This window comes from Corythoichthys intestinalis, chromosome 19 (genome assembly GCF_030265065.1).
Source record: "Corythoichthys intestinalis isolate RoL2023-P3 chromosome 19, ASM3026506v1, whole genome shotgun sequence".
Lineage (NCBI taxonomy): Eukaryota > Metazoa > Chordata > Actinopteri > Syngnathiformes > Syngnathidae > Corythoichthys > Corythoichthys intestinalis.
In genome coordinates this window covers 37460745-37487601 of record NC_080413.1, presented here as the reverse complement: position 1 = coordinate 37487601, position 26857 = coordinate 37460745, and the positions used below count along the sequence as shown (strand labels likewise).

The window sequence follows — 26857 nt, the reverse complement described above, 5'->3', positions numbered from 1 at the left end:
AATAGAAAAAAGAAAAAACTCAACTCCAGGTTATTTTTTCTTTTCCTAATGAGCAGCTGTGGCCAATGAGTTGTAACCACACCTTGCCAAAAAGCCCGCCCACCACTAATTAGGCCACAGGTGAAGTTGTTTTTCTTCCTCTATGATTGGTCATCACAGCTCCTCAACCTGCTTTAAATGTGCGTGCATTTGTCCCAAGATTTCATTCTTGGCTCCATCCTTGCTGGTCTCACTTGTGATTTTTGTAGCCCTTCTCCGTTGTCATCATGATTGTGGCGGGGCTCCTATTTGCTGTCCTGCTAACTTGTGCGCTGGCTGATTCTGACTTACTTGTGGAACAATCGTCACCTGATGTCACTTGCGATGAGGAAAGCGTGCCGGTGGCGGCGAGCTTTGCCGCCCAACACATCAACAAGCATCACAAGCACGGCTTTAAGTTCAAACTACAGGAGGTCCAGAGCAGCAAATATCAACAGGTCTGTAACATAATTGCATTGTTTTCTAGTGGTATATCATACTTTGGATTTCTAATGCTGTCTAACTTCCTGTTTAGTTTTCTGGTGGTTGCCACATTGATGTGAACTTGAAGCTGGTGCAGACAAAGTGTCACTTCACCAACCCTACACCTTACCACCAATGCGAACTGTGGCGAAGGGATGAGCGAGTAAGCCATTTACTACTTCACCTCCATACTTTTTTCTGGCTAATTTTTGTTGTTGTGCTCTTAGGGTGCAATGGCCAGCTGCAGTGTGGAGTTTTGGGTCATGTGGGGTGTTGCCAAAATCACTAAATACGACTGCACCACCAGACCAGGTCATAGGCCACCCCAGCTGTCATGTATTTGCTTGACACATCAGTGCTAATTTTTTTTTTTTTTTTTTGGTGATTGCAGAGCGCACCAATGATGAGATGCAGCTGATTTGTCCCTCCTGCCCCAAGTTGTTACCTCTGGATGACCCAATTGGGGTGAATGCAGTGGAGCAGGCAGTGCTCAGATTCAACCAAAAGGGCAAACAACAAAGTTACTTCACCCTGTTGGAAGTGGCTCGGCTGACTAGCTGGGTATGACTTGTTCTCAAGGTGCCAGGTTATTGTTTCTAAATGTTTCTTTGTTTGTTCTCAGAACGTGGCAGGCATTGGCAAAATTACCTGGCTTAAGTTCGCCCTGGTGGAGACCATGTGCCCCAAGGAGACCAAGAACACTCGGACCTGCACGCCTCGCTGCCCCAACAGAGCTGTGAGTTTCAGCTTATAATTTATGCTGAATGCTTTACCCCCATAAAAGATGTCAAAAGAATCAGATGCAAAATAACGCAATTTGCTAATTGCTAGATTCAGTCTGTGCCCAATCCACTAAGTTCAGCCGGTTTGACAAGGTTAGAGCTGCTATCTGACGCCATCACATTTTTTATAACCTTAGCCTGTGGCCTCGCTACCAGTAGAAACTCCTGAAATCTTGAGAAGCGGGTGAAAGCCCGTTTGGAGTCTACTTAATGTCGGGTGAAACTTTGGCAAAGCTCCCTTAAGCCACTCATCACGTTTGCTTGTAGCGATCGCCGCTAGCGTTAGCCTACCAGGCGTCTGTTTGAATTCCTGATAATAATGTGACTTCATACATAGGCAGACTGCTTTCTTAAAGGTGAATGAACAGTCAAATCGGGATGAACACATTTTCTTTTAAGTTACGTCAGTCATCGTGAATTTCGGTATACCGTCCGGCTCTACATGGTTCACTGAAATGTTTTGGTTTAATGACTTTTTTTTTCAGATTCATGTCTTTTGCCAAACTGCCTACTTCAACACATACAATCAAGTGGGAGAACTAGCTTGTGAAGTCTATCCACCGAAAGTAAGTCAATGAATGAGGTGTTAGTTAATAGTGCACGGACCATGTGACATTTTCTCTGGTTTCTGCAGAATTTGGAGCCTCTGCCAGAAGGTGAAGCAGAACCTGTATGTGGTCCCTTATTCCACCAGAGTCCTGAAGCTTGTATTTGCAAGGAAAGGCTGAAAAAGCCAGAGTTGTCCGTCCACCATATTTGTCCTTTCCCCTCTTAAGTGATTGCATGGCTAATAAACGAAGGATGTGAAGTTATTCCTGCTGTTTGTGATCGCATTAGGATACAACTGGTTTGTGTGCGCGCTCACACAACTAGCAAAACATATGGAATCGCCAGTCTCTGACGAGCAGTCACTCACATTTTAGAACAAACTCTGATAAAACGCTTGAGAAAAATAATGAATTAGTTCAAAAGTGCAACTCTTTAGCATTCAGAAATGAATTTTTAAAAAAAACAATGTGGTGGTCGGTAAATGTTAGTTTTGTAGCGCAAGTGCAGGGAAATGTATATGGATTCATGAGAAACGAAATGACAAAACTCTAGTATTTAGTAGCACCACCCCTGGCTTTTATGGCAGCTTGCAGTCTCAGGCATGGACTTGATGAGTATTCAAGTTTGTGCCAACTCTTCGATTGCAGTTGCCAGATCATCCTTGCAGGTCAGCCTTGCCGTGACCATGTTTTTCAATTTCCACCACAGGTTTTCAATAAGGTTGGGATCTGGGCTATTTGCAGGACATGAGACTGGATGAGTCTTTAAGGAATGCTTGAAGTTTTGGCCCTGTGGCATGATGCATTGTCATCTTAAATGACATTTTCAATTGAAGGGATGTCTAAAATTTCAATAAACTTGTGCATTTATTGATTTAACCACAGCCATCTCCCCATATCATGGACTGAGGGGAATTTTGATTTATATATTATCTTTGTAAATCTCACTGGAACAGCACCAAACCAAAGTTCCAGCATCTTGCCCAATGCAGATTGACTCTTGGAAACCTTGTCAAATGCAGATTCTTGAGTCTTGACAAGATGTTGAGTGACAGGGTGCTGCATAACCATGTTGCTCACACAAAACATTCACACAACGTAATCATTATGTACATTAAAGTTTGTTTTTTTTTGGGGGGGGGGGGGGGAAGCCGCGAGCTACCCACATGCATTGCGAAGTGATCGATGTAGCACCCCTGATTTAGCATATCAATTAATTAGGTTCATATTTATTAGAAATGTAGCCCTGACCCCCGTTCACCCAATCTGTTTGGTCTTATTAATGTCCTATTGTATTCTGAGCAAAAAGTGTACATGCCGGTTATGCTGTTATATCATCCCAACTAATGTTGAGACCAAACCTACGCCCTTGTCAAAAAGATCATACTCTTGAGTGGGAATTTCAAATTAAAAGCACGCTACAGTATAAATGCGCGTAAGACAATTCACACACACATTTGATAAATGTGTGTGTTTTGTGGGATATGTGTTTACAAATCGTACAATGCGTGTGTTTCCTGTTAGATGTGTGTGTTCAATATGAGACTGATCTAGCCCCATACACACGTTCTTAATGAATAAAGCTTCGAGTAATGAACCAATTTTCAACACAGTGGGCCAAAAGGGTTCAAAGCTCAATGGCACCCCGTTTGGACATCATTGGTGGCCAAAAATGGTACTGTAACAAAGCATCAAAATATTGAAGTGCACAACTTCCCTTTTGTACTGCCAGGTAAGTGCTTTGCAAAGTATAATCAAGCTCTTATTACACCATTGCTGCATTTCAAAAACTGAAGCTAACAAACTACACACAAACATTGGCAATGTTCCTGTGAACATACAGTATGTCTAGTCTAAAATGCATTACATACCAAAAATTAAATGAGTATATGCTACAGTCTTGGAAGTGGTAGCACAAATACATGCTGTTGCATCAACATTATCCTCAACATCAAGTTGTCCTTAGTTTTTCCCCATCTTTTTATTGTCCATAAAATTGTTTTCCCGCTGCTGTCATTCTAACAATTATCAGCGTGTTTTCCCAGATTTACTTCAAAGAGCCTGCTTGTTTTGTTCGTGACCGTCTCATCTTTACGAGCAGCTCATATTGCGAGTTGCAGCGGGACTAAAAAAAAACCTTATTACCAAATGACTCTTTAAAACCCACTAACTATCAAGACTACAATCTGTCCATGTCAAAGTGTCACCAATATATATATATGACTGCATATTAATGGAGTATAAAACAGCTTGATGATAAAGCAAATTGGCATGAGTCAACTCTACTTCCAACATGAGCCGTAATACTTGTGTATTTTTACAAGTGCATGTCAGGGACTATTAAGACACTTTGGGCTTGTTCTAATTTGTGAGGAAATTGATGGTTTTAATTAACAGCTGTCAAAGCTATTTGAGGAGGACAGTGGGACGCCATTTGTTCGGTGTTAACTTGCTATAAAATACCTGACCCCACAGTAAACCCCACAATAACTCGAGGGAAAAGCACAACAAGTAGGTTCCATATCAGGTGGCAGACAGATGCACCAAAACCATAAGGCATTCACAAATGACAATGTTCTCGATTCCCATCCCTAGTGACAACAGTGCTCCTAAAACTGTGTCATGAGTAAGTAAATAGCAAGATACATCAATATGCCACTTTTACTTTATTGCGTGAGATCATTTTCATGTAAACGTAATTCATATTATCATATTAATTACCATTGATTTTATTTTTTAAATGGAGTCTACAGTACTACTTAAGCAAACTGTAACAACAATAAATGGTAATCTGTCGAAAGTCATCCTTCTTCATTCTAAAAAGCATTGATTACCATATGTTACATAACCAATCAACAACCTAATAAGACAGCCACTATTCTTGTGTTTCATTTTTTAAAGTGTAGATGGGGGGGTATGATGTCAGCAAACAGGGGTGACACTCTCAAGATTTTGGGCCTCCGGACGCAAAATAATTTTCAAAAATACAAGAAGTCCTTGGTTTAGAAGAGACACAATCTAATTTGGCATGCATTTACAAGCCACTCTATAACGCTACCTTTGGGATTTCTATGATTAAATAATGTCAATACAAATATTAGTTCTGACCAAGCCATTAAGACTTGGGTCAAAAAATCAGAAGCGTTTGATTCACAAGGCCACGGCACTTGCAAGCAGCAACACACTGCAATTCTGGTACACATGATCAGCAGCATAGCTCTGTGTTGTTGTCATATGACCTGCACCTTTTCTGTTGCACTGCCTGGACAATTATGTCATTGTTGCTGGGTGAATTTGCCTCATATGGCAAGTCTGACACCATGTTGGAAGATGCTTAGTACAGTATTTTTTTCAAAGCAGGAAAGTCTGTGAGCTCTGTTGACTAGTTTGATCAAAAGGTGAATCAGATTTTTTTTTAGCTCTCAAGTTCTCACTCACTTTGTTGTTGTTCTTCTTCCTGGGGATGATGCTAACTAAAATTGCTACTCCTCTGTTATTCGCAAACAAACCAAAACTATATTTAGTAGGTGTATTCTAGGGATGTAAACACACTGATCCTCGGAGCCGGCTTTTTATTATACTGTCCCAAGGCTCAATTACATTAAGTAATTGGGGACTTGTTGACTGTAGGTTCAGAGTTAGTCAGTAAAGGACATGTGCGCTCTTCGGTTGTGATGTCGCTAGACTGATGTTAAATGAGCAGGCCGGGCGGTTGTAGAACATTTTAACTGTCAATGTGCACTTTGGACTTATATTTGTTTATTTATGTTAGCCTAGTTTTTCATGTCCTTGTGATTAAAAAAGTCAATGTTTGCGCGATCTTCAAAATATATTCAATTTCACTATGCATAATATAAGTCATTTGTATTTATTTTTCTGAATATATGTTACTTATATCTATTATTTAAAAAAAAAACACAACTACAAGTAAATGTTTACATTATCTTCAATTTTAATAAACATGCTATGTTCTTAAGTAGTTAAAATTGAGATTTGGCATTTAGTATGTGAGGAAATGTGGGAAAATAAAAATTAGGAGATGGAGGTTGGGGTTATATCGGTTTTTGTTAACTTTTATTTTGCAAATCATTGAAAAAATACAATTTTGAATGAAAATCAGTTTTTGGGATGTGTTATAGAAACAACTGACCAAATCAGTGTTCTTTGCATTTCAGTATTTTTGACCCCACCCCCCCACCCCCCAAAATAGAAAAAAATTAAAAATTAAAAAACAAAAAAATTTCTGGCTCCGTGGCGACCTTCAAGTCAGGGAGTTCCGGCAAGAAATTCTAACCACTTACACCCCTGGATAGCAGCCCGTTTGTTGGTAACAAATGCATCCAGAAAAATGACATAAAAGCCTTAATAATGAAATTTGAGAATAATTAGTCTTCCTTTCTCAGCTGCCTTGGTCCCACCAACTAAAAAAATCTCCAAACAGAAAATGTCACAACTAGAATGAGCTGCTGATGTTTGCACTCTGCTAGCATGCTAGCCACAGGCTTTCTATTCTTTTGTTGCCATGTGACAGTTTTGTCAATCTTTCATAAAGTACTAGCACAACACTAGAAAGTAGTGTGTGACAAAATATGGAAATGGTGATATATCGTGATACTTTGTATCCCAAAGGGGTATCGATATGCTCCTGCCAAGAATCGGTATACTGTTTTAAAAAAGTGTTGCTACCAAAATTTTCCACCATAACGGTGTCTCTGTTAACTCTTTGGCTTCCATTGACGGCGAAATAGGCCCAATCCATCTGGACCGGAAGGGGCAAATGAATTTGAAAACCATTCATTCGTCCAGTTCATTCGAAACCAGAGCATTCACAGCGAGTCTTTCTGAATTTTGGCGCGTTTATAGGTCTTTTTGTGCATTCTACGGCATTTACAGGTGACTTCTTGTTGAGTTTGAGTCACTGCCTATTCATTTGGGCAGATTCCCTGGTCACTTCCTGTTCTGTAATGCAAAATAAACGAGAAATGACCCATAAATACCCCATAATCAACAGGAAGTGACCCTGGAATGCCCCAAAATCAATAGGAATTGTCTAAAAATTAGGGGTGGGAACTGGAAGCTCACGATAACAATGATCTCACGATCTGGTGATACAACGGTTATCGATACATTGGACTGGAAATCATTCTACAAAACTAATAAACATAAAAACAAGCTATCTTCATCCTTCTGCTGTAAGTTTATCATTACCTGCTGATTTTCAGTCACTTCCTGTTGATTTGGGGGCATTTTATAGGTCGCCTCTAGAGGTGGGTTTGGATGTTTGTGAATCGTTCTCGAATCTTCTACGGACGAATCGCGAATAATCTAAGAATCGGAAATTTCGCACGCCTCTAGTCGCTTCCTGTTGATTTGGGGGCATTTTATGGTCTATAACACAAAATCAACAGGAAGTGACCCGGGAATGAATAAGCAGTGACTGAAATTCAACAGGAAGTGACCTGAAAATGCCCTAAAATAAACCGAAAGTGACCAGTAAATGCCCCAAAAATCGGAAAGAAGGACTGTGTATCCTCTGTTTTCACCTTTCACTGTCTTAATGGATTTGGCGTTGAGCGCCGTCAATGGCAACCGTAGAGTTAACTGAGACACTCTTATGGTAGAAGATTTAGGTAGCAAGTTGTTTTGGTTTTTTTAAGCATTTTTTAAGCATTTTTTTTTTAATCTTAATTTTTGGCCTGAGCGCATCGATAACCTTTTAGGATGCAAAGTATCACAATATATCACCATTTCGATATTTTGTCACACCCCTACTGAAAATCAACAGCAGACATCCTGAAATGCCCCCAAATTAAACTCATTGGTTGCCACTGACTGCCGTAGACCTTGACTAGTGATAAACTCATTCCAATTCACAGCAGAAGGATGAAAATAGCTTGTTTTTTTTTTTGTTTATTAATGTTTTGGGGGAATGTCTTAGAATGATTTCCTGACTGTGAGGTCATCATTATTGTGAGCTTTGTATCGCCAATCGTATCGTATTGTGTCGTATCAAGAGGTTCCCAGTCCCACCAAGTGTTGGGCATTAAGCATCGTGCATCGATGGGATCCGGGACTAATTTTCCCAATACTGTTCCAATTTTTATATTTCGATTCCAAGTTTTGATGCCCTGACCACCGACCGGAAAAAAATAGCTGCCAAACACCACGAAGAATAAGCCACATGAAGTGTGTGTTTCTGCATTGCAACTTGATTTCAATCGTAGTCAATGTGCAGCAGCACTCAAAAGTTTGACTCAACTTCACAAAGAAAAATGACAGCTCAGCTCAGTGCAACATTGGCAACACAGCTATATCATGCAAAGGTGGCTAAACGACCAATATGATTAAACACCTACGGCTTCATTGAGTACAAGTGCAGAGTAGCACATAGCTGAGTGACACGTATTTGACGTGCTGCGCCCGACCTCTAATCAGTCAGAACCAGGTAAGTAAAACAATAAATTATGTCTGTCTTCTGCTGTCCCAGCAACCCGACCCCAGGTTAAGCAGTAGATGATGGATGGAATCGTACGAGAATAAGTCCTATTACTACGTCGGGCTAGTGTAGCTATAAAAGTTACGCCCACATGATGCTACGGTAGATATCACATGTATGTAGAACTAGATGCGCAATGATAGACTCGGCGGCGTTAGCACATGTATAGAGAACTAGATGCAAAATGACAGACTCGCCGGCGTTATTAAACAGCAGTAGACTAGCTTAGCAGCTTTACGTAGCGCATTGACGCCTTCGTTAAAATCAACAGTATTAAAAGATCATGAAATTATAATCAATAGAAGAATTTATACTAATGCTTCTTGTAGCTCCCAGCTAAGGTCCATGTATGTAAAGTGCGTAGTAGGGCTGCAGCTATCGATTATTTTTGTAGTCGATTAATCGATGAACCATTAATTCGAATAATCGAGTAATCGGACAAGGAACATGAAAAATTTGAATTACCTGAGCTTAAACGGTATAGAAAAAAATAAATAAATGAGGATCTATGTACAACAAAAGAACAATTGGCTAACTTACATTGCAAAAGTTCGCTAGCTAAAATGCAATAAAATGCTAACTTTTTTTTTTTTTTTAACAATGCTCTTAACAAATGGTTCAGACTCATTTTCCTACAAAAATAGGCTAAAAATACCTATAAACTAAATAACGAATGCATTTAAAAAAAACATCTCAAACAAAAACGTAGCTTATGTTGGTCATAATAGGGGGCACCTGGATTCAGCCATGTGAAATGAAGCAGACTAGAAGGCAGTGTATCCACCCAAATCAATAAAACTAAATGCAAACACTTTCAAAATAAACCATGAAAACGCCACTTAAACTAAACGAATATTAGAACCAGCAAAATTTTATTGCAACTTCATTCATGCAAAATAAGTGTACTGGAGCACGTGTTTTGATGGACACACCGTGGAAATGTGATTAAAACATGTCACGAAAACATATTTCACATGTCATTAAGTTGCACAGTCTCCGAAAAACATCAGTAAGTGGATTTACATCGTTTTTCTGACGTTGAAACATTGAAAAGATTAAAACAGAACAAATACAATTGGATTGGAGCACACAAATACCATATGAGACTCCCCATAACTAGAGAAAACATCTCTGTAAAGAGCTTTTTAATGTGTTTTCTCTTCTGCGCAACTCCTTTAGGAAATTACAGCAACTTCAGAGGCAGTGGAGGAGAAAAACGACTCTTATCACCACATGTTGTGACGAGAGCCATCTTCCACCAAGAAGTACAAGAAGAAGAATCTTCCTCTGATTGGACTCAGAGGAGTAGAACAGTCACAGCTGTTCTATAAATATAAAGAGTCCCCATCTGGTGAGAGAAGCCCTTTAAGACTCCAAATAATGAATGAATAGATGATGGCACTTAAGGCTAAAGTTAGTCACTCATCTGAGCGGAAAGGGGGGGGGGGGGGGGGGTGTCAAAGCAACGAACAAAAGTACAGTCAGACTGGGAGCAGTGAAACCTCAAGATCACTAATCTTCTATCATAAAGCAGCCTTTTATATATACTGGAGCACTGTAAACCAGCTCTACAGGGTTAACACTGTATAAGGCGGTGTTTCATTTATAGAGGATCGCTGAATCCTTAATTTAACATGACCTAGATTAGCATTTGATCCTGACGCCCAATAATAACTGCAACTGAACAACCACAAACTTACGAGTCACGAGTCATCTTGGCCACAATAATTGGTGAATCCAGCACCGCCACCAACAAAAAAATTCTGTCGTTGGAAATATTTGTTCTGACTTTTGAGATGTCCGCTTTCTATACAGACTGCTTGACTGACTGACTGACTGACTGACTGACTGGCTGACTTCAGGGTTGAGTTTAGACCGGCAGTGACAGTGGGAGGGCACCTACCCAAACTGCCAGCTGGAGACTGCACCCAACCACACTCACTCACCTCACTGGAGCCCGGGCTAAAAGTGGAGTGGCTAGGGGAGGGTGAACTGTGGGGTGCAATTGGTGTACTGCTGGGGGCTGTGAAATTCTTCTGCAGAATGTATCTCTACTCTTCACCAAAAATAGATATTGTGACCTGCATGCATCATCAGCCAGGATTATCCAGGGGATTTGTCGGGAGCCACCAGCACAAGGTCTCGTCATTCTATCCAGATGATGACATTTTTATGGAACAGAAGGAAACAATTGATGATGCCATCACGTTGGAAAGTGGTTGAGGACACTGATTTGGACAGTTTTTAGTAATAATTAGGGGGGTGACAAAATATCGAAATGGTGATATATCGTGATACTTTGTATCACAAAAGGTTATCGATAGAGATGTCCCGATCGATCGGGATGATCGGGTCCGATCATCCCGATCGATCGGGATGATCGGGTCCGATCAGGTCATTTTCAAAGTATCGGAATCGGCAAAAAAATATCGGACATGCCTTTTTTTAATATATATATATTTTTTAATTAAATTGTTTTCTAATTGCATTTAACGTTACAGACATAATATGTTACACTCATCCAGAGTCTTTAGTTTAGGCTTAATGTAGGGTTATCAAATTTATCCCATTAACGGCGGTAATTAATTTTTTAAAAAATTTATCACGTTAAAATATTTAACACAATTAACGCATGCGCTGCACGACCCACTCACGCATTGTCGCGTTCAATCTGTAATGGCGCCGTTTTACCTATATATAGAGCTAAAAGGCAGCGTAAAATGAGTAGAGTGAATTTTGGCAGCCTTTGGAGCCTTTTTTTAATTGGCTAAAGCCTTACAATCCCTCTCCTTTCGATTAGAAATATCGTGGGAAGCAATGTGGGGAAGAAAGGTAGTAATTGATCTTTATCTTAACACCCTATGTTATTTCCCAACGCAGAGAAGATATATCAATTGGTACCACTACACACAGTCATGGTTGCACTTCCCATCATGCATTCGGGCAGAACAGTTAAATGGCTACAGTATCGTTTACTGAAAGCTCAACAAATACACTAGATGGCAATATTTAGTCACAATATCCAAAGTCACATTTATCCTTTAAGAATTACAAGTCTTTCTATCCGTGGATCCCTCTCACAGAAAGGATGTTAACAATGTAAATGCCATCTTGAGGATTTATTGTCATAATAAACAAATACAGTACTTATGTACTGTATGTTGAATGTATATATTCGTCCGAGTTTTATTCATTTTTTTCTTAATGCATTGCCAAAATGTATATGATCGGGAAAAATTATCAGGAATGATTGGAATTGAATCGGGAGCAAAAAAAAAAAAAAAAAAGCAATCGGATCGGGAAATATCGGGATCGGCAGATACTCAAACTAAAACGATCGGGATCGGATCAGGAGCAAAAAAACATGATCGGAACAACCCTAGTTATCGTTATGCTCCTGCCAAGAATCGAGATATCGTTTTAAAAAGGTATCAATGTCTGAAAAAATAAATAAATAAAAACCAACAAGTTGCTCCCAAAATCTTCCATCATAATAGTGTCTCAGTTAACTCAAAGGCTGCTTGACGGTGCACAACGCCGAATCCATTTAGACTGGGAACATTCGTTCATTCGAAACCAGAATCCGTTTGAACTGGGAGAATGTTCATTCGCTGCCACCCTCCCACTTCAAATGGATTGGACGTCTACTAGTGATAAACTCCTTCCAATTCAGAGTAGAAGGTTGTTTTTCTGTTTATTAGTTGTTTGTAGAATATTCTAGAATGATTTCCCGACCAGAGTATCGATAATCATTGTCTCGCCATATCGTCAGATCATCGTTATCATGAGTTTTGTATCGCAAATCGTATCCTACCCTGAGGTACCCAGAGGTTCCCACTCCTAGTAATAATGCACGTTATATCTACTTGAGTACCGTATTTTCTGTACCATAAGGCAGGGGTCCCCAACCGCCGGGCCGCGCAATACTGGCGCATTTGCTACCGGGCCGCAAAAGAAATAATAATTTATTAACGACTGCTTTCTGGCCAAATTAACTTTGGCCTGTGCCCCTTAACACACCAATATCCCAGTCTACTCTAGATATAATACTACAGGATAGAATGTCATCCTTGAAATCCACTGATTGGACTGCTAGCAGTACATCTTGTTTTGTATATGGCAGAAAACACAGACAAGACTGAAAAAGCAGTTCTGCTCTTGCACTCCTCTTTAAAAGAAACTGCTGTATTTTAAGCCAAAACAACTGTTGTATTTGATAGAACAATATGTCTATATGCTGCCATAGCAGATTCATGGTGCATTAAACCACCCGAACTATTTTTAATTTGTCCGTTTTACCCTGAAAGCCCCCGTTTACAGACGTCGGGCAACCGCTTTTGTTTTAACCCAGCCATAAAACTAAGGTAATTAATTATATTTATTATTCAAAATGTCTGTCATTTTTAGCTTAGAATCATTAATTGATGTCTAATATTTCGTCTAAAAAAAAAAAAAAAAAAAAAAAAAAATTATTCACTCGCATATTTGAAACTTTTAAACAAATGACGTCACAATGAAAAAAATGGCATCTGTAAAAAAGTCACGGATATTTACCTCATAACTATCGCTGAATTGTATTTTTTTGTTACTGTCGCATTATCTCCGATATGTTGGATGATAAATAATCGATCCAAACAAAGAGAAATTGAAAAAAAAAGGTTTAAAGGGGTAAATACAGTATATGAAAAAGAAAATCTTGACCACTACTTGATGTCTGCGATTTCTGCATCGCGACCCTTGTTATATTGCCATGTTTCACCCATAAAATCCCCCAAAAATCCAGCTGTGGGCATTCACAACTGTGTCTTGACACTCAGTGATACATGCTACATAGAGTTTTTGGGTCGAAACAAGGTAAGTACGCGATAATATCTTGTTAAAGTCATGGTGTCTGTAATTCTGCTCTCGCGTGCTCTCATCTCCAGATAGGGTTTTGCTGTTTAAAAAAACTTTTTTTTTAAAAAATGCACTCCTGTTCAAAATTTTCCCTTCCCCCAGAAAATGGAGATTTTAAGCTTTCCAATGATGTATCACACATGCATATCGGACAATTATGAAATTTGGCCAAAGCATGGGTCTCAGAGCGGAACTTCAAGTCACCTGAGTGTTTTCCGCCATATCAAAGTGTGCTTGTCCTCGATAATAATGTATGACATCGGGCGGGTATGGAGGACCAGGAGTGCAAAAATTCAATAAATAAATACACAATTAAATAAATAATTAAAAGTGTCATTAAAATGCTTTTATTTCAATATTTATTTATTTATTTCAATATTTATTTCATTTTTTATTTATTTATTTCAATTTATATTTATTTATTTCAATTTATATTTATTTATTTCCATTTTTATTTATTTATTTCGATTTATATTTATTTATTTAGATTCATATTTATTTATTTCAATTTGTATTTATTTATTTCAATTTATATTTATTTCTTTCAAAATTTATTTCGATTTTTATTTATTTATTTCAACTTTTATTCTTTTATTTCAACTTTTTTTATTTATTTCAATTTATATTTATTTCATTTTATATTTATTTATTTCAAAATGTATTTCAATTTTTATTTATTTATTTCAATTTTTATTCATTTATTTCAACTTTTATTTATTTATTTCAATTTTTATTTATTTATTTCATCATTTATTTATTTATTTCAACATTTATTTATTTCCCTTTTTATTTATTTCATTCTTGCACTCTTGTTCCCCGTGTGGCCACATGAAATAATTTTATCTGTCATTGGCTCATCAAACTCGGTGGGCGGGCGTGTACTAGGCGGGGTTTGAGTTGATTGAGTAATAAGCGATTGCTTCGTCCTATTTCTTCCCAACACGGCGGCATTATCTGAGATGTTGCATGAGCTCTCTTGGGACATGTTAGATTTCTCAGAACAAATTGAAGCAGGACAATTGGACCCTCAGTACGTGTCCTACAAAACAGAGCAATTAATTAACGTTATTGGCATCATCTCGGCTCTGTCAGATCAAGATGTTGATCGAAGAGTTTTCGATAGTTTAGAACTGCGGTCAAGCCAGCCTCCACTCGTAAAAACGAAGTCAAACCAGCCGCCCCTCATTTGGATTATTGTTTGCATTATGTGCATTACGGTAATGCAATGCGCTGGCTTCAGAATGCAATGAGGTGGCTTCAGAGCGCAAGTCCCTTTATTAAATATACAGGGGGAAAAAACGGTGACCTATTCGACAACGGGTCCACATTAGAGAGACACTGGAGCACCCCTAGACCCAAACTAAATCATTATCATGTAAAAATGATGTCGGAGTTCAGAGTAAAACTACTTAGAAAACTGCTACTTATTTCTGTCATTTAGCCTTATTTCAAAACTTGATAAAAAATAAATAAATAAAATCTGGTAAATATCCAAGGACCGTTCCACTTCTGAGTTATACTAGAGTTTCCCGTATGCGGACATCAGCCCGTTTAAAGGCGCTGGCCCGCGCGATGTAAAAGCCACAGACTGGACTCCACCATGGGCTGCTGGTGGAGTTCTCCTCAGAGTGTCCTCGATTAAATTTGCTGCTTCTCTGGGCACATTTTGGACATATGTATGTTTTGCTTGGACAACACGCGAAATGCGTCAAAGTACTACCGCTACACTGACCACGTTACTAATCTTCGTCGTTTTTGTGATTTTGAGGGAGCAATTATTTTTCAGATTATACGGATCTACACTGCCACCTTATGTTTCGGGTGTACATAAAAATTAGCCAATGCCTCAGGCGTCAATCTATTATCTGAGATCGACTAGTTAAGACTTGCTTTGCTGAGCAACCAATCAGACGTTAGAAACTTTGACGAGCAAACGTGACAGATAAATTTATTTCATGGTTGCACCTCCAGAGGAACAAGAGTGCAAGAATGAAATAAATAAAAAGTGAAGTAAATAAAAGTTGAAATAAATAAATAAATGATGAAATAAATAAATAAAAATTGAAATAAATAAAGAAAAATTGAAATCAATAAATAAAAATTGAAATAAATAAAAGTTGAAATAAATGAATAAAAATTGAAATAAATAAATAAAAATCGAAATAAATTTTGAAATAAATAAATATAAATTGAAATAAATAAATACAAATCGAAATAAAGAAATATAAATTGAAATAAATAAATATAAATCGAAATAAATAAATATAAATCGAAATAACTAAATATAAATTGAAATAAATAAATAAATATTGAAATAAATAAATATAAATTGAAATAAATAAATATAAATTGAAATAAATATTGAAATAAACAAATAAATATTGAAATAAAAGCATTTTAATGACACTTTTAATTTTTATTTAATTGTGTATTTATTTATTGAATTTTTGCACTCGTGGTCCTCCATAGGCAGGTGCATCACATTTGTTCCTGGAAATAATTAGCTCCCACACTAGAATGACTGGAAAACAGACGTCTTTGGACAGATTTTTTTACGGGAAAAAGGGCACCTGACAAGCCAAAAGATGAGCCTACAACCACAAACATAACAAAATCTACTCTACTTTCCAAACATTAAAGACCAACGAACTGCAAAGGAGTGGATTTGTGACCCATTTGTGAATAAACCGAGTGATTCGAGCATGTCTGTGCAACAGGAGGATCAGCTTGTAGAGATCACAAATGACGGCGACCTTAAACGTACATTTGAGACAACAACTCTACCAAGATTTTGGATTAAAGTCATTCCGGAATATCCTGACATCGCTAGGAGAGCACTGAAAACCATGCTATAATTTCCAAAATCATATCTTTGTGATCACTCTCCCATCACACCTAGATGGGACCATCTTGTCTCAACGAAACAAGCTCAGGCCTCCCACTGATTCAGCGTGTGAGTTATATTTTCCCTGCACTTAACACGACGGGGCTAAAAACAAATGTTATTTTATATTTGCTGTATTTGACTGCCGAACATTGCCGGTGTTCTGACAAATTTGGCATGCGCGTAACGTTAAAAATGGCCGCGAATGCAGCGATTCTAAAGTAAACACTACAAACATTCTTTAAAGAAAGGAATGTTAACTTACGTTTGCCATGTTAGCTGCACGCAACAACTGCACGCAGCTCTCTCACTTAACAACTTCGCAGTTTCGTCAAGCATTAATTTACACTATTTTCGTGTTGCACATGTATGTTTATGATGTAAATAGTTTTTTTTTAGCACTGTTGGATAACATTGAGAGTCCAACTAAATATAAAAGAGGGCTTTTTCACCACCACAAAAGCTTTGCGGGAGAAAAATTTTATAAGGGTGCAAAATTTGACAGAACACCGGTCCGTGAAAAAAAGACCCAAATCACACCGGTCTGTCACACCTAAATGCCTTCAATTTTCTCATAAGCAAGCAGTGCGCCTTATAATCCGATGCGCTTTATATAGGGATCAATATTGGTTCACCATGGCATGACAAATATTTGGCTATATGGCATATAAATATGACATTATATGTAATATACACGTATAAATATAGAACGATGACAATAACGAAATATTTTGTCTACGAACACTTTTTTCATGACGATGAGACGATAACGAGCTAAAAACATGTTTTGGGGGACTTAAGCCTGAGTTATGGTCCTGTGTTGCGGTGTCGGCGAAGTGACTACGGCGTCAAGGAGCATTCGATAGTTCTGCGGTGAAGGAACGAGTTGCTCTGTAATTCACCACTAAGCCGCTAGAGGGGTGTGGCATTATGTTTGTACAGTTTTGGGGCATGCTTGTTGACTTCCTCTAGTTTAACGAGACAAAATAAATAAACAATGCAAGATGGAACGCTTGAATGTGGATCTTCAGCTCATCAACATTGAATAAATGTTGATCATACAAACGTTGAAGCGCAGGCGACGCAGAAGACGGTTTCGAAGTGGTCTGTCTGACTTTTGATGCCGCACAGAGAGTTCTAGACTTGGGTGGAAACCAGCAAGCTGTGGCGGCTAGCTTCAATCTGGCGTCGAGCACTAAGTCCAGCGTTTTGTCCGAGGTCTGCAAAGCCCTATGGCCCGATTTGTTTGCCGTGTCGTGTATATTTTAGATTCATTACACACAACTGAAGTAGTTCAAGCCTTTTATTGTTTTAATATTGATTATTTTGGCAAAAAAGTCAAGAAAAAACAAAAATCCCCATCTCAAAAAATTTGCATATTTTATCCGACCAATACAAAAAAAGTCAACCTTCAATTAATTATATCAGCTATGCACTCAATACTTGGTCGGGAATCCTTTTGCAGAAATGACTGCTTCAATGCGGCGTGGCGTGGAGGCAATCAGCCTGTGGCACTGCTGAGGTGTTAGTGTTGGGTCTGGTGTCTCTCAACTTCCTCTTCACAATATCCCACAGATTCTCTATGGGGTTCAGGTCAGGAGATTTGGCAGGCCAATTAAGCACAGTAATGCCATGTTCAGTAAACCATTTACCAGTGGTTTTGGTACTGTGAGCAGGTGCCAGGTTGTGCTGAAAAAAAAATCTTCATCTCCATAAAGCTTTTCAGCAGATGGAAGGATGAAGTGCTCCAAAATCTCCTGATAGCTAGCTGCATTTACCCTGCCCTTGATAAACACAGTAGACCAACACCAGCAGCTGACATGGCACACCAGACCATCACTGACTGTGAGTACTCGGCACTGGATTTCAGGCATTTTGGCATTTTCTTCTCCCCAGTCTTCCTCCAAACTCTGGCACCTTGATTTCCAAATGACATGCAAAATTTGCTTTCATCTGAAAAAAAGTACTTTGGACCACTGAGCAACAGTCCAGTGCTGCTTCTCTGTGGCGCAGGTCAGGCGCTTCTGCCGCTGTTTCAGGTTCAAAAGTGGCTTGACCTGGGGAATGCGGCACCTGCAGCCCATTTCCAGGTTTCCAGGCCCCCCAAGGTCTGGAATCGGCCCTTCTCCACAATCTTTCTCAGGGTGCAGTCACCTCTTCTGGTTGTGCAGCGTTTCCTGCCATACTTTTTCCTTACCGCAGACTTCCCACTGAGGTGCCTTAATACAGCACTCTGGGAACAGCCTTTTCGCTCAGAAATTTCTTTCTGTGTCTTAGCCTCTTGCTTGAGGGTGTCAATGATGGCCTTCTGGACAGCAGTCAAGTCGGCAGTCTTGCCCATAATTGCGGTTTTGAGTAATGAACCATGCTGAGATTTTTTATAAGTCTCAGGAATCTTTTGCAGGGGTTTTCAGTTAATTTGTTGATTCAGACGATTAGGTTAGTAGCTTCTTTAGAGTACCTTTTCATGATAACCTAATTTTTTTTAGATAGGGATTTTTGGTTTTTCTTGACTTTTTTGCCAAAATCATCAATATTAAAACAATAAAAGGCTTGAACTACTTTAGTTGTGTGTAATGAATCTAAAATATAGGTAAGTCTAATGTTTATCAGTACATTACAGAAAATAATTAACTTTATCACAGTATGCTAATTTTTGGAGAAGGACTAGTATGTGCTTGTCTGTCAGTGATCATTCGGAATAGTTGGAAACCTTTATTTATTTATTTTGGGAGTCTTTTTTTTTTTTTTAATTACTGACGAAAATATTTTTCGTAAACATCAAACTGGACGAAATTAGTTTTCGTCAACAAAAACTAGATAAAGATAAAACAATTTGAGATGACTAAAATATGACTAAGATTATTATGTATTATCATCTAAAATAATAAGATGAAAATTAAAAAGGCTGCCAAAAACAACACTGTTTACAGCACTGTATGAAATGTTGTTTTTTTGTTGTTGTTTTTTTTTTAATAAACGATGAGAACTACTGTATATAGCCTACTATATGAACTACAATTCCTGAGTGATCATTTCTTAATTTGTGAAAGTTTTCAAATATAAATAATCCACACTTGATTGGATTGGGGATGGCGTGGCTCAGTGGTAGAGTAGTTGTCCCCCAACCTGAGGTTGTGGGTTCAGTTCTCTGCCCTGATGAACTCACCTAAGTATCCTTGAGCAAGATACTGAATCCCACATTGCTCCTGGTGCTGTGTCACCAGTAGGTAGATGGCAATGTAGTGTAAAGCACTTTGAGCACCTTGAAAGGTGGAAAACTGCTATACAAGTATAACACCATTTACCACTTAATTCACATATTGAATACTTTATGTTAAATTTCATTCTAAACACGCTGTATCTGAATAGAGTGATTAAGTATGAATATTTACTCGCAAAGCCTACATTTATTCACTCGCTTTGGCCCAACTAAAATGTATCATTACTATTATTATTATATCTGACGAAAAACTAGCCTCTGCAAAGAGTATGACAAATACAACTGTTTTTTTGTTGTTGCTGTACTTAGTTGAAAATTGGGTTGTGTAATCAGTCCCTAAAGCATCCCCTAACAGTTAGTTCAACAAAAGAAATAGAAATTCTTTGTATTCTCTGTGTGCATGAGTTATTTCTTTTATTAATCTTTCCAGAAAACTGTTGTTCACAATGTACTACACCCAAACATTACACTACAGACAGATAAGGAATTTTCTGCCATGTTTTTACTCCTGTGGCATAAAGTGTCATTTCAATCTATACAGTAGCATACTTACTGTATGTCAACTTGATAGTGCTAGGCCAGGCTATCACAGCACCATTAACGCTGTAAGAATGCCTCTTTCTGTCTTATCTCCATAATAGAATGGCATTTTCAACCTTGATGCTCAAAATTAAGGTCAGCATAGAATACAGTGGCACAACCTTTGGATACAGTTTTGGGATTCTGACAGGTTGTCTGAAAAGGACGGCCATGCTAATGTTGTATCAGTGGGGAAGCTATAAAGCACCCTGGGAAATTTAGTGTCACAGAGCAAATTACTGTAAGGAAGAGCAGAGAGTTTATCTTTTTATAGTCTGCCTCTGTTTACCCTGCATACTCTTTGAGATAAAACCGTGAAAATCAAATCTCAGAGGAGGCCATTTACAAATATACTGCTGTTTTATTTAGACTACCAAGGGGCACTTTTTGAATTTGCTGTTGCTTTCTTGTTTGCAAAATAAATTAAAAACAAAGCATTTCATTCAATAAGCTAAAGTCTAAACATAGACTTCATAATTGCATTGACGGATAATTTCCGTCAGCAACTGCACAATGCCTTCAAGTCGTCCTGCAGTTCGCTTAAGTTATTCGCAGTCGGTCGCAACACATGCAGGGATCCACCCCGAATTTAGGTTGAAAAAGTACGAAAGCTGTACTGCATACTAACAGGAATACTAACAGGAAGGATTTTCTCGGGAGTGATTTGTTCAAGGATTCAAGGTAATTATTATATTTTTGTACCATGCATACATGCATTTTGCAATGAGAAAAAAATCAATGAGAGAGATTAACCGCAGCGGCATCGGCGTCATTCTTCGAAATATTTACGAAAAATAAATGCTAATTGCCCGTTTTTTTGCTCTTTTAACAAAGAACCGAGACTGTTTTACGTTCATATCTAGGAATAATTCGGGGATTTCAGCATTTATTCACGAGAATTTTCACCGGAAAAGCTCTTTGTTGTGATAAGGGGGCTGTCACAATGGCTGACAGACGAGCATCATTCTTCAACATATTTATGTAAAATAAATGCTAACTGCCCTTTTTTTTGGTCTTTTAACCAATAATCGAGACTGTTTTACATCCATACCTATGAATAATTCAAGGATTTAAGCATTTATTCACAAGAATTTTCACCGGAAAAGCTCTGTTTAAATATGGCGGCCGCCACATTGACTAACAGACTAGGATCGTACTTCTACATACAGTATTTACGTAAAATAAATGCTAAATGCATGTTGTTGTTTTTTTTATTTTAGCCAAGAATCGAGACTCTTTTACGTCCATACCTATAAAGAATTCAGGGATTTAAGCATTTATTCACAAGAATTTTCACAGCAAAAGCTCTGTTTACATATGGCGGCCACCACATTGACAAACAAACTAGCATCATACTTTGACATACTTACGTAAAATAAATGCTAACTGCACGTTTTTTTTTTTTGCTTTTAACCAAGAATCGAGACCATATAGAAGAATTCAGGAATTTAAGCATTTATTCGCGAGCATTTTCAACGAAAAAAGCTCTTTGTCTGGGATTCCACTCGTCAGCTTTGACGGCCACGCCAACAATGCAGGCCCCCTCTTGGTAAATGGTAAATTTACAGTGGTATGAAAAGTATCTGAACCTTTTGGAATTTCTCACATTTCTGCATAAAATCACCATCAAATATGATCTGATCTTTGTCAAAATCACACAGATATAAAAACAGTGTCTGCTTTAACTGAAACCACCCAAATATTTATAGGTTTTCATATCTTATGGAGGATACCATGTAAACAATGACAAAAGGGGGAAAAATACGTAAGTGACCCCTCTGCCTAAGGAGACATAAAGAGCAATTGAAACCAGTTTTTACCAAACAATTTAAGTCAGGTGTGTGCCCAATCACTAATGAGTGGTTTAAAGCTGCCCTGCCCACTATAAAACACACACCTAGTAAGAATTGTCTTGATGATAAGCATTGTCTGATGTGAATTATGACTTAGTCAAAAGAGCTGTCTGAAGACTTGCGATCAAGGATTGTTGATTTGTAAAAAGTTGGGAAAGGATACAAAACCAACTCTAAAAGTCTGGATGTTCATCAATCGACAGTCAGAGAAGATGTCTACAAATGGAGAGCTTTTGGCACTGATGCTTCTCTCCCAAAAAGTGGCCGTCCATCACAGATGACGCCAAGAGTTAAGCGCAGAATACTCAGAGGAGGTTTAAAAAAAACCTAGACACTTGGGCACGCCACAGAAGTTTTGGCAAAATATTTTGACTAATCAAACCAAAGTTGAATCGTTTGGGAGTAACACACGATGTCATGTGTGGAGGAAAAATGCAAAAGCTCACCAATATCAACACGTCATTCCCACCGTGAAGCATGATTTGGGGCTGCCTTGTTGCTTCAGGGCCTGGACAACTTGCAACCATTAATGGAAGAATTAATTCTAAAGTTTATCAGGATGTTTTGCAGGAAAACCTGAGGCCGTCTTTCAGACAGTTGAAGCTAAAAAGAGGATTGATGCTGCAACAAGACAATGATCCAAAACACAGAAGTAAATCAACTTCAGATTGGTTTCAGAAGAATAAAATGCACGTTCTGGAGTGGCCAAGTCAAAGTCCAGACTTGAACCCCATTGAGATGCTGTGGCATGACCTAAAGACAGCGATTCATGCCAGACATCCCAGGAACCTGACGGAACTAGAGCAGTTTTGTAAAGAACAATGGACCAAAATTAGTCCTGATCGCTGTGCCAGACTGATTTGCAGCTATCTGCAGCTCCTGGAAGCGTCTGGTTGAAGTTATTGCTGCCAAAGGGGGGTCAAAAAATATTAAATGTTATGGTTCACTTTTTTATTTTTCCCCCATTGTTTACATACTATCCTCATTAAAATATGAAAACCTATAAATGTTTGGGTGGTTTTAGTGAAAGCAGACACTGTTTTTTCATTTGTGTGGTTTTGACAAAGCTCAGATCACATTTGATGGTGATTTTATACCGAAATGTGAGAAATTCCACAAGGTTCAGATACATTTTCATACCACTGTATCAGCAGGAAGTGACTCAAATTTTCTGCGTAAAATTGATTTTCTGATTGAAAAACAGCAAAGGTTTTTTTTCTTAATTTGGTGAAAAGAAAGTGGCAAGTCAGATGATGAAGGAGTTTTTCTGTCCATCAAACTCAACACCCAGCTGCATTGAAGGAGAATTTAAAGAGCAATTAAACAACTAAAACCTACTTAAGTATTCTTGAGAGGAAGAGCGACAGCAGCTGAATAGAACAAGCTACACTTTATCTCACCAAGTGCTGAATGACTCATGCGCATTAAATCTCTGTAATTTGATGGGAATACTAATGTAAAACAAAATTGGCATGAAAAAAGGAAATGGGGACAGAACACAAAGAACCGTGGGGAGGGAGGATATAAAGCCGAGGGTAACAAAAAAAGGAGGCAGATAAGGTGAACAGCTTGAGTGAAGTTCTCTTTATCTCTGCTGATAAGGGCAGACTTGGCTGACACAGAAGAACAGACATTGCTTCAGGTTTCCAAGACTAAAAGACATGCAGAGGTCTCCGGCCTGACATTTAAAAAGTTTTGTTGTCTTATTGTCCTCGACAAAAAAACAAAACAATGTTTATACATTATGGAATAAGAGACGCCTCTCTTAATCAAACACTTTTTTAAAAAAACGCCGTAAACTTGTGTCGTATAGGCCACACATAGTTGCACAGGATACGATACTACTATAGTAGGGCTATATGTCACCGGAGAAAATTGACAACATCGCATATTTCTATTGCCAGTGCCCCTACGCAGTTCAGTAGTTAGCAAACATGTCTCAAAAAAGTGTTCTTGCTTCAAGCTGTTATTAGTTACTCCTGTAAAATACTGTGTGTGTTGTATTTGTATAGAATAGAAGAGAATAGAATACAAAAGACACTAGGCCTGCAAAGCAGGACTGAACGGGCCCTCGCAATCTAGCGCGACTCGGACGTCACGCAACTCGGACAGTGTGCAGGTCAGGGTGGTGGCAGATCCTCCTCTCTAATCCTCTCATTAGAACCTAACATGCTCGAAAGTCGCCTCTTTACATTCACACACCTAAGAGATAAAAACCCCTATTGGAGAGAGTAGTACAAAAAAGGAGCCACTACTGAGCTGTGCAGCCAAGCCCTTATTCAAAACCAAAATGAATCTTCTAACTGGGCCAATTCGACCATGTGTGCCAAATTCTGTGGCTCTATAAGCTGCCTGAGTCTCTGAAAAAAAATATTTCCTTTTAATGGCGAACAAAGGGTCGTCACGGCAACAGACAGACATGTGGACATGGGCCGTAAAATAAGTATTTCAAAATGTCTTGAAACTACAATGACCAACCTGAAAAGAGCTGGACATGTATTGGAAAAACGAGTGACTTTCTATTGCCACTAGTTGGCGCTCTAGGGTTGATGCAAATGACCCCTACAGGACCCTTCAGAGTATGACTCAACAAGCACGAGATGTTTGGCGCAGATATGTTGTAGAAGTTATGACTGTTCAAAACTTGTGGTGAGACGAAATGGCTTCAGTCATTTTCACTTCTCCTGTTGGACTCTTCTGCTTCAACCAAACCTCAGTATTTTTCATCAGGCACCTGAACACATGTCCCCTGATGCAGGTTTCAGGTGAATATATTTTTTTCCTTGGAGGAGGAGCCTGTTTAGTAAAAAAAGGCATTTCCTGTTTCCACGAGGGGGCACTAGGCCTAATGGGTAATGTTTCAATGCGCTCGTGTTAAGGGTAGGATCCCGCACATACATGCCAGATATGAAAAAGATTGAACGTTGTGTCAAGGAGTTATTAGTCTTTTACTGAATTTTTCATTTTGCCAAAAAAATGGCCGACTTTGGCACCACGCCCAGGTCAGACCCATGAATGAAAACGTACCATTTTAAAAATTTTAGATCTCCTATGTCTCCTGAATAGTCTCACCAATTTTGAAGATGATCCAACTAACTCCCTCTGTGACAAGGTCTCAAATGTGCACCCTGTTAATTGATAAAAATTTCACATTCGATCCAGAATACCCGATTTCCTGTTGGGTTTGGAATATGGGTTAAAGAGACATTTTGGAGCAGTTTTGCACAAGATATCGACTCCCCAAATTTCAATGCCCTACGTTAAAAAAACCTAATAGGAAACGACTTTTTGAAAAATTCAAGGGGGCGCCACTGAGCTATTTTGTCACATTTTTTTGTAACATTGCAAGATTATCAAAATCCATGCAAAGCCGCATGTATTTGCAAAATTTGGTGAGTTTTTGTGCATGTTCAGGCCTCCAAATATAAACTACACTACAAATGGATAAAAATTTCACATTCGATCCAAAATACCCGATTTTCTGTTTGATTTGGAAAATGGGTGCAAGACACTTTTGGGAACAGTTTTGCATAAGGTATGGACTCCCCAAATTTCATTGCTCTACGTTGAAAAAAACCAATAGGAAAGGCCTGTTTTAAGACTCCTTTCTGTCACCACTAGTTGGCACTGTAGAGTTGATGCAAATGACCGTTACAAGACTCTTCAGGATATGACTCTCAACAAGCACGGGAAGTTTGGCGCAGAAATGTTGTATATCTGCTGAGTTATGACTTCAAAGTTTTTAGCGAGACAAATTGTTGACGGTCATTTTCACTTTCCTGTTTGGACCCCGCCGCTTCAACGAAACCTCAATATTTTTCATCAGGCGCCTGAACACAGGTCTTAAGGCTCCCCTGATGCAGGTTTAAGGTCAACAGATTTTTTTCCCTTGAAGGAGGAACCTGTCTCGTAAAAAAAGGCATTTCCTGTTCTCACTAGGGGGCGCTAGGCCTAATGGGTAATATTTCAATGCACTCGTGTTAAGGGTGGGATACCGCACATACATGCCAGATATGAAAAAGATTTAACGTTGTGTCAAGGAACTATTAGTCATTTACTGAATTTGTCATTTTGCCGAAAAAATGGCCGACTTTGGCACCACGCCCAGGTCAGACCCGTGAATGAAAACGCACCATTTTCAAAACTTAAGATTTCATATGTCTCCTGAACAGTCTCACCAATTTTGAAGATGATCCAACTAACTCCCTCAAGGTCTCAAGGTCTCAAATGTGCACCCTGTAAATCGATAAAAATTTCATATTTGATCCAAAATAACCGATTTCCTGTTGGGTTTGGAATATGGGTGCCAATGCTTTTTTGGAGCGGTTTTGGACAAGGTATAGACTCCCCGAATTTCATTGCTCTACGCTGACAGACCCTAAGGTTATAGGCCAATTTTAAAATTTCAAGGGGGCGCCACAGAGCCATTTTGTCAGATTTTTTTGCAATGTTGCAAAATTATCGAAATTTACAATTTTCCGCACGTATGTGCAAATTTTGGTGACTTTCCGTGCATGTTCAGGCCTCCAAATTGGCCGTTTTCATTTGCCCTGAAAAAAAAAAAAAAAAAATTGTTTGCAAAACAATAGGGCCTTCGCACGCTTAGTGCTCGGGCCCTAATTATGGCTAATATAAAAACACAGGTTACAGTGTACCCATATTGGGAATATACTAGTGAATAAGTGACTAGAAGCAAGTGGGGATGTAGTGCAGTGCTTCTCAATTACTTTCTGTTACACTCCCCTCCAGGAAGAAAGAAAAATTGCAAGTTGTCCAGGCCCTGAGGCAGCAAAACAGCCCCAAATCATCATGCTCCCTCCACCATGCTTCACGGTGGGGATGGGGTGTAGATGTTGGTGAGCTTTTCCATTTTTCCTCCACACATGACGTTGTGTGTTACTCCCAAACAATTCAACTTTGGTTTCATCAGTCCACAAAATATTTTGCCAAAACTTCTGTGGAGTGTCCAAGTGCCTTTTTGCGAACATTAAACGAACAACAATTTTTTTTTTTTAGACAGCAGTGGCTCCCTCCGTGGAGTCCTCCCATGAATACCATTCTTAGCCATAGTTTTACATATAGTTGATGTGTGCAC

At 38.7% G+C, this 26857-nt stretch overlaps 2 protein-coding genes across 3 annotated transcripts in view; one reads left to right on the top strand and one right to left on the bottom strand.

The window, feature by feature from the left end:
• LOC130907543 (protein enabled homolog) overlaps positions 1-26857 on the bottom strand; it is a 270375-nt gene that overhangs the window by 203933 nt on the left and 39585 nt on the right. Inside the window, exon 1 of one of the 2 annotated variants that reach the window (XM_057822769.1) lies at positions 10028-10599. The exons of the other annotated variant lie outside the window; for it this stretch is intronic. Coding sequence (XP_057678752.1) covers positions 10028-10041 — 14 coding nt within the window. The 5' untranslated portion in view covers positions 10042-10599. Of the gene's footprint in view, positions 1-10027; positions 10600-26857 lie in introns of those variants that run through there. 2 annotated transcript variants of the gene reach the window in all.
• Positions 200-2095, top strand: LOC130907550 (alpha-2-HS-glycoprotein-like). Its single transcript, XM_057822782.1, has 7 exons — positions 200-476; positions 554-664; positions 729-813; positions 893-1062; positions 1124-1237; positions 1769-1849; positions 1918-2095. The coding sequence occupies exons 1-7, from the start codon at positions 267-269 to the stop codon at positions 2056-2058; spliced, it is 912 nt and encodes a 303-aa protein (XP_057678765.1). The 5' UTR covers positions 200-266; the 3' UTR covers positions 2059-2095.